At 49.8% G+C, this 8690-nt stretch overlaps 2 protein-coding genes across 2 annotated transcripts; both read left to right on the forward strand.

Moving 5' to 3' along the window:
- Positions 1-1850, forward strand: EI90DRAFT_555665 (uncharacterized protein). The gene is made up of 7 exons (XM_039067788.1): positions 1-570; positions 631-652; positions 718-860; positions 926-1124; positions 1206-1290; positions 1355-1441; positions 1507-1850. Exons 1-7 carry the CDS (start codon positions 325-327, stop codon positions 1745-1747), a joined length of 1023 nt encoding a protein of 340 aa, XP_038908288.1. The 5' UTR covers positions 1-324; the 3' UTR covers positions 1748-1850.
- A 1136-nt stretch (positions 1851-2986) lies between these two features.
- On the forward strand, positions 2987-5227 carry EI90DRAFT_3136705 (uncharacterized protein; the record flags this gene model as incomplete). The annotated part of the gene is made up of 4 exons (XM_039064809.1): positions 2987-3344; positions 3414-3517; positions 3565-5149; positions 5205-5227. 4 exons carry the CDS (start codon positions 2987-2989, stop codon positions 5225-5227), a joined length of 2070 nt encoding a protein of 689 aa, XP_038908289.1.
- Between the last annotated feature and the right edge of the window lie 3463 nt (positions 5228-8690).

The raw sequence follows: 8690 nt of genomic DNA on the forward strand, positions 1-8690 counted from the left end.
TTATCGCGTCCCTGAACTCCCACGATCACAGGCTGCAATCCAGGATACTCATGCGGATCGGATTATTCTTGTTATGCAAGCACTTCAACCCCCACCTCTACTACTTCTACCGACCCTCCCACCTCCACTACTTCTACCGAACCCCCCACCTCTGTTGCTTGTACCATCCCTCCCACCTCCACTACTTCTACCGAACCCCCCACCTCTGTTGCTTGTACCATCCCTTCCACCTCTACTACTTCTACCACCCCTCCCACTTCGACTACTTCTACCACACCTCCCACCTCTATTGCTTGTACCACCCCACCTACCTCAACTACTTCTATGACTACTACCACGACTACTACCACGACTACTACGACTACTAGTACCACTTCTACCACCCCTGCCTCTACCACCACCACCACCACTACCACCGCCTCTACTACAACCTCCACCACCACTACCGCCTCTACAGTCACCTCTATGACGACTACTACCATCCCGACCTCTACAACGGCCTCTACTTCATCGATAACTCCGGCACTGCCGACGATCTACTTCGGGAATGTCCGTGGAATAAATGATGCGGTCAGTTATGCCTCCGAAGTCATGTTCAACCCTTGACATAACTATGTACTTTTCTCGAAGGTCACTCGGAATATATGTGATGGTGAGCAATATCTCCCTCTTAGCACATTTGCCTCATTCTGAAACTGGTATTACCGCTTTTTGGAGGTTTGAGAAAGCGAGGCAAAGGGGACTCGGAAGTTTTAACATATGCCCAGCGAACCGAGAGCCAAAAGAGAACGATTCACAATCAAGCTGGATGCGTTGTTAGCAAGTGCAATTCAACTGCCACAGGCCTCTCATGCAATGAGGTGCGACAGGAGATTTATGACATCCAAAATGAAGTCACACAATGCGTCTTATTCACTTACGATAGTACCCTTTTGTATCCACGCAAGAAGGGGTTACCGGTACGCAAATTACATGCGTCCCTGCCTTCCAGAATACATTCCAAGGAACCTATCTCAATTATTTCATTTCCCAATATCATATTTCGGACGGCACGAAGTTCCTTGTCCAAGCAAATTGCAATCAATTGGCCAAGCGTGTTTCGGTTGAGGGATCCGGCTCAAGTGGTGAGTTGTATAGCCAACCAGTCATGCCCGGCACACTTTTTCGTCCAACTGATACTTGGGATGCCTATCTGTTGTCTGCAGGAACGCTACTACCACCTTTCGGCTTAACCTCGGATAACTCTTCTGGGCATGTTGTACTCCCACTTGGTGATCTGCAAGCGGGGGAGTAAGTTTGGAGAAACCGCTTATTCAAGTCGCAATGTTAACCCTGTCCCCTTCCCTTGGTTCAGTTACACGACACAGACAGCATCTGACAAACTTGCCGGCGTCGCAGGGAATGTCGCCATTTATGATTCGGATGGCGCAAGTTTTTCTCAGTGAGTTTGATATAATGGATGACAAGGATTCCCGTTCTGACGACGTTTTGTTGAACTGTCTCCAGAGCGTCCATTGGCAAGAATGGAGATAACTCTTTGGCCTTCACCCTCCACCAAGATGGGACAGGATTAGGTGCCGTGGTCTCACCCCAATCGCCCATTAGTGGGAACATATCAGTCCGCTACAACTTCACCGGTAACCTCTTTCCTCCAATCAAAGGTGTTAGCCCTACACCCAACCATCCAAACTTGATGGTCTTTTTCGGAGCGTTCATTGTACCGGTCCTTCCTCTGGTTTGGCTATGAGATCGCCTACACCTCGTTGAGTATTGTCATTTCTTGTGTTACTCTCCAACTTCTGGAGACTTTGTGATTTTGTGACCTACGTCTAAACAACGAACCAGGCATATCACATTTAATTCATTCCTCTCTCGAAACTCATATTCACGTTAAAGAATGCTCCAAATACCAGTCTGTTCCATCGCTATGGCAGCTCAATGGTAGGAGCCCTTCAATCAAGAGTCCGGGACTCCGCCTTGACGAGCAGTCCTGTGTTGGTGGCACAATCCTTTCCTCGCTCCGTTCCGCCACGTCTTTGTGGCTGGCTGAAGGGCAGTACAGCCTCTAGACTTCTGGTAAAGGATTGATTCATGGCGGCGCTAAATGGCGCCCGAAAGGGGAACTTATGGAGAAGATGCGTGATTTGATATACCCTACGCCTGTTGCGGCTAGCGCACATACCTTGTAAGATGAGTCGACGGTCAACAACCTCGATTCCCAGAGGCAACGAACGAGCAGACGAAGTTGCCAAAGGCGGTGCTCATCCAAAAACCAACAAGCCTCGACACGAACTCCCCGTAAAGGGATTACAGAAGAGTGAAATGTTGGAAAATACTACCCCTTTTCAGCCACGCAAAGACAAGGGTGATATCTGCGGGGCAGAAACTTGGGCAAGGAACACACTAGAGGCATGACGCGGTTCAAGAGGTTGAGACATCTACTTCGTCGAGGATCCTAAGCTAGCAGTAGCAGATTCAGCACTGCAGTAAGGCATAACTTAGATTGGCGGAGTTTACCAACAACTCCTGAGTAATCGACATAACCAAGGACCGTACAACCCAAAGCACTGGCGAGCTGGTCCGAACAGGAGACGGAAGGAGGGCAGGACATGGGGCAGGGAATTAGCTACTTTATACCACCCTGCCCCGACGAAGATCCCGGAACACCTGCCTTACGACGATTCACGAATCACGCCAGACTCCTCCCCAGTCGCTCTCCGATTTGCCGAGGTTTATCCGCAACTTCGTGGGACCTCTAATCTAACGAGCGACTGGCACAACTTGTCACACGTGACATTCCCACGGGGGTGTCGCCTCGTGTACGAGGCATGTCAATCTTGCGCTGGTTGGAACTCTGTATATAAGTAACAACAGCCTCACCAGCTTGGCCAATAATTATAGTAATCTGTACAACCCTGTTACATCAAATCTGCGCTTGTACTAGATGAGCTGGCCCTCGATAGCCACTATCCTCTGGCAGATTGAAATGTCCCCGTTACACGATTTGCCTAATTTTCTCTGTCATATCCTGGACAGTGAGAGGGAAGAATATCGGGCTTCAGCTGCAGCAGTTAAATCTCCACCTGGCATACATCTCATTCTCAACTCCCTCTTATGTGCTTCTCGACCTACAGTCACGGAATGGGCAATCAGCATTTCCCAAGATGTGCTAAGACAGGAAATCATCCGAGCATCAGACATTGAGTCAGGATTACATTTCAATGCTTCACATGCTTGCTCTGCCGACCTTGTGGGATTTGATCTTCGAGGGATTGCGGAAAAGTTTGGAAATGCTGCTCCGTTGACCTGGAACCTTGTCCAGATACTGCTGGATGCAAACTCAAGTATCCGATATCGCAGACGGAGGTGTTACAAGAAAGCCACTGACCCCGAAAGCCACCGCAACTGACAAGGGCAGTTAAACAAAATACCGATGGGTATTAGGAGTGGAAATGGAGGGTCAGATGAGGAGAATGATGATGCCGTTGATGCCGAAAATGGTGCATTGTTATCTATTGTAAGCAATCAGCATTGAAATGAAGTGCAGCTCACATTCAATACTAGAAAGGATGCGTCATTCTATCAATCCTCGCAAATAGTACGAATTCCCAGTGCAATGCCTTCCAAGCTGTCCAAGGATTCTTCTTAGAATCAGTAAACACACCGGAGCGAGTCATAAATGTGCTTGCCCATGGTGGATGGAGTGTCTCTGTGATGTCCGTGATAAATATGGTGAAGTCGCTAACAGTTGAGCGACAGAAAATCATACGTGATCTATCCAAGGATGGTCTATGTGCACTGGCATATGACAATCTTGATTTCAATTTCAAGCCAAAGGAGGCCATGTTAGAAAATCCTGGTACATTTGAAAGCATCACAACTGGTACTTTCATACCATTGGGACATGGCACAACACTGAATGACTTACGGTTCTCAGATGAGCTATGGAGGAAAAGCTCATTAAATCCGCAAGGCACAAAGGATGTCACTCCTTCGCATCTGCCATCACAGAAGTATATCCTAAAGCGAGTGGGAGAGTCAATCCCACACATAGAGCTGGCAATGCGGTGGTACATCAAGAGTGTAATTGTGGAGTACCTTCCTTCGTCATATAAGGACCTTCTTGGTCCGATGCCATCATCAAAGTGGATAGGTGTCGAGAAATCAACTCAGCAGCCAGCACGTGCAATGCACATAAAGGCATCATGCAACGATGGGAATGTTGAGATTGTAGATAATCTTGAATGCCAGCTGGGTACAAAAAGTGAATGGTATGACTCATACATACGTTTATGCCATGGTGACCTGGGCACACAAGAACGTCACGACAGCACAACATTCTTCCATGCAATCGAGAATAGTAGTCAGAATAGACTACAGTGGCTTGTGACAGTACTGGGGGTATTCCACATTCGGATGGCAGCCATTGATGCCATTTGGAGAACACATATTAGTGGACATGCATTGCAATCAAATGAAGGTGGCACTTACAAACTGTTTCAAACCCTCCGCCCTCGAGACTTCATGAAACTTAGTAGGAATCCAAGTTATCGTATGCTGAATGATGGGATCATGCACCTCGTGAAAGCACATATAACAGTGTGCTGGGAGCAGGTGCTTGGGAACAGTGATCTGCAAGGATTTTCTGAAACCGAACCGGCATGGGATACAATCGATGATCTGGCACATCAAATCTTTATCAAGCACTTTGCGGGAAACAACTTCAATGACTTACGGGATCTACCCAACTCCAAATGTGATAGGAGGCTGGAAAATCAGCTGCTGTTTAATCAGGATGGGCTGATGTATGTGTTACTAGCCCAGGCATCAAACACTGGAGCAGTTGGTTTCATAAAAGATCTCCTATGGATATGGGTGCCGATGTTTCGTGCATGTGGAAAACATAAGTATGTGGCACATCTCTCCAAATTCCTTCGAGATTTATGCAACACTTACCCTGCAAGGCTGAGCCATACTATCAAAATGCATTGGTTGTGCGATCCAACAGGCATGCCCGATGGGTTTAGAGGTGTAGACTGGTGGGTAGAATTGAATAATGTCAGAGACCTGGTCGAGACGAAGGAGTGTCTCCATGGCGGAGGGCTTTGGCCTCAGCGACTTGTGCCAGGAGCGCTGTGCCAAGTAACACGTCTGTGCCCTAACTTACTAAACTGGCAACCAGAACTGAAGGGGGTAAACTCTAGTCAATTTTATTACTGAAGTGTAACCTATGTACAAGTTGAGTATATATAGTTACAGCGAGGGCAGGTCTGCAAATGGCAGAGCCGAGCCGAGCGGAGCTAACGGGGTTAGACATTAGCTGATTGAATATTACCGACGAGTCGGGTTACAGGGTTAATGGAAAGGCAGGCGATAACCCAGAAACGGAAAGGAGGGATAGGCCCGAAGGTGGGCTTTGCAGGGCAAGCAAGTGTATTGTCCAGTGGAGGTGGGAGTGTGCTAGCGGATGTCAGAGCTGTCCGGAAGCCTTCAGGGCTCCATATTTAGGGAGGTGTAGGTAATAAATTGAAAGGAGGGGGTGGTGACCACCAAGGGGTACCGAGGGGATTGCGGAATACAGGAGCTCCGAGGTTAGTGAAGAAGGAGTGGAAGTAGACTGGAGGGATCGGAGGGATCGGAAGTCGATGGCCAGGGATGGATATGACAGTATCCCCTTCTTAGGCCTGAACCCTTGAAGGCCCAGAATTAGTAAGGTGAGGGGAGCTGTACTTACAGAAAAGAAAAAATGAAAATGGAAGTGAGGAGTGGAGAGAAAGGAGAGATGAGAGAGGAGTCGGGGTTCCTAAGGGGCTTCGGGTCCAGGCTTATCTGGGTACCGAGAGTGGAACGCTTCGACGAGGTCGGAGGCATGATCGAGTTCCCCGGCAAGGAGCCATTGTGTCTCCTCATCGGTCCCTTCATAGCCTAGCCACTTGACCAGGTAGAGCAACTTGTTGCGTCTATGTCGGTCGATCTTGGAGTTGAGTATCTCCTCGATCTTGAACTCCATTTTTCCTTCGATTTCTATGGGAGGTGGAGGTGGCTGGTGGCGGTTCGGAATGATGTTCAGGATGGAGGGTTTGATCTGTGAGACATGGAATACCGGGTGAATGGCTTGCATGTTTTCCAGCAGGTGGAGGGTGAGGGAGTGAGTTCCAATGCAGGCAATGATCTTGAATGGGCCGAGGTTCTTCTTGGAGAGCTTTTTGGAAGGTTGGGTGGAGCGGAAATACTTGGCCTTTACGTAGACCGAGGTTCCTACTTTGAAAGCTGGGGCAGGACTCTGACGGGAGTCTGCGGGGCCCTGATAACGGATCTGAGCGAGATGCATTTCCTTGCGAAGGAAGTGATGGAGGGAGTCGAGATCTATGGAGTACTCTTGGGCACGTACTGATGTCAGGTCTCGCTCTGGGTGAACGGTGATGTTCAGATGGTAGCCTTTGTTGGCAAAGAATGGGGAGACGCCTGTGGTGGCATTCGGAGCGTTGTTGTATGCGAATTCCGCAAGAGGCAGGAGTTCGGACCAATTGTCCTGCTGGTAGTTACTGTAGATGCGCAGGTACTGCTCGAGCATCTGGTTCATCCGTTTGGTCTGACCGTCTCCTTCCGGATGATAACCGGGGGTGAAGTGGAGGCAGATGTCAAGGGCCTTACCAAGTGAACGGAAAAAATGAGAGACAAACTCCGGACCCCTGTCGGAGGTGACGTGGGGAGGAACTCCGTGCTTGGAGAACACATGGAGGAGGGAGAGCTTGGCCAGTTCCGGAGAGGTGATGGTGTCGTGGGTAGGGATAAAAATGCACTGTTTGGACAGGTGGTCCACGACAACCAAGATGGAAGTGAATCCGGAAGAGGAGGGTAGCTGTTCGATGAAATCCATGGAGATGGAGTTCCAAGGATGTTCGGGGATGGGGAGTTGTTTGAGCAAGCCGTAAGGCTTATGACGGGGAACTTTGGCATGGGCACAAGAAGTGCAGGAGGATACATAACTCTTGACAAAGTTATGGATGCCCGGCCAGGTATACTCACAATGCACTAGATCCAGAGTCCGGTTTTGACCGAAGTGTCTGGAAAGTTGGTGGTCGTGTTTGTCTCGCAAAACGCGGAGATGGAGATCGTTAGAATCCGGAACGTAAATGCGGTTGTCCAGCCTTAACAGGCCTTCGGCATCAATGGACCAGCGGGAATTGGGGAGGTTGGGGGAAGCAAGATGAGAAGAGATTGTGGTGTCGGAGGAGAGGGAGGCTAGAATGTCTCGATGAAGAGCCTCTGTGTCGACGAGTACGGCTGCTCGGATTACTGTGGCAGCTAGGAACGTAGCTTGTAAGGACGCAGTGAGCTGCTCCGAAGTGAAGACCGGTCGGAAGTTCTGCGGGTTGACGTGAGCGTAGTCCATATCCCCTTCTTTGGGATAGACGTCCCAGCGTCTAGTCAATGCATCCGGTTCCACTCCGAGTCTTCCGGGACGGAATCGGACAGTCATGTGGAACTGGGAGAGGAACTCCGACCAGCAGGCTTGCTGCCAGGTCAAGAGTTTGGTGGTGGAAAAATACTTGAGGTTCTTGTGGTCAGTGACGACGTCGATTGGGGTTCCTGAACCTTCAAGGTAATGACGCCATGATCGGAATGCATCATGAATGGCAAGCAGTTCCTTATCATGGGTGTCATAATTGAGCTCCGGCGCCGAGAGTGTTCTAGAGCGGAAAGCGACGGGGCGAATCTCTCCGTCATCGCAGCGGATGGACAGGATTCCGGAGATTGCGTAGTCGGAAGCGTCGGTTTCTACAATGAGGGGGGTGTTGGGTAGCCAATGTGTAAGGATAGGAGCAGAAGTGAAGGCTTCTTTCAAGGTGTTGAAAGCAGAGCGACAATCGTCAGAGAATAACCAGGGGGCTCCTTTATGCGTGAGGCGCATCAAGGGGACCACAATGTCAGAGTATTGGTGGATGAAACGCCGATAGAAGTTAGCGAAGCCACGGAAGGATTGGACATCCTTGACTTTACGGGGCTTGGGCCAATCTTGGACAGCTTTGACCTTCTCGATGGACATGGTGAGTCCGGAGGGAGAGAGGCAGTATCCGAGATATTCCGTAGTGTCCGTATGAAACTCGCATTTCTTCGGATTGGCATATAGACCATGTTTGTGGAGTCTCCTAAGAACTTCTCGGACATGCTCCTGATGTGAAGCCATGTCTTCCGAGTAGGTAAGGATGTCGTCTAGGTAGACTACCACAGAAACGTCCAAGAGGTCAGCAAAGATCGTGTTGACGAATCGCTGGAAGGCTGCAGGTGCATTTGTGAGACCGAATGGCATGACAAGCCACTCATAGGAACCATAGCATGTGCAGAAGGAGGTCTTCCATTCGTTGCCTGCTGCAATGCGAACCAGGTGGTAAGCATGCCGGAGGTCGAGTCTGGTGTAGACCATGGCACGGCTAGGTGCGTCAAGGAGGTCGGAGATGCAGGGGAGTGGGTAGCGATCCTTTTTGGTGATCTTGTTCAGCCCTCGGAAGTCAACGCAAAGATGGAGGGATCCATCCTTCTTGCGGATGAAGAGGACCGGTGCCGCGTGAGCGGAAGTAGCGGGACGAATGAACCCGGAGGCCAGGTGTTCATCTAAGAATGCCCGGAGGGCCTCAAGTTCCGAAGTAGAAAGAGAGTACATAGTACCCAAGGGTGGTGAAGTGCCT

Source organism: Cantharellus anzutake (assembly GCF_015039405.1).
Source record: "Cantharellus anzutake strain C23 chromosome Unknown EI90scaffold_168, whole genome shotgun sequence".
NCBI classification, from domain to species: domain Eukaryota; kingdom Fungi; phylum Basidiomycota; class Agaricomycetes; order Cantharellales; family Hydnaceae; genus Cantharellus; species Cantharellus anzutake.

What these genes read in the sequence shown, in the direction of transcription:
- EI90DRAFT_555665 (XM_039067788.1), top strand. Translation starts at nt 325, where the DNA reads ATGACTACTACCACGACTACTACCACGACTACTACGACTACTAGTACC. An exon ending in TGAGGGATCCGGCTCAAGTG is followed by an intron (nt 1,125 to 1,205) that starts GTGAGTTGTATA and finishes TGTTGTCTGCAG; the next exon opens with GAACGCTACTACCACCTTTC. An exon ending in GATGGCGCAAGTTTTTCTCA is followed by an intron (nt 1,442 to 1,506) that starts GTGAGTTTGATA and finishes AACTGTCTCCAG; the next exon opens with AGCGTCCATTGGCAAGAATG.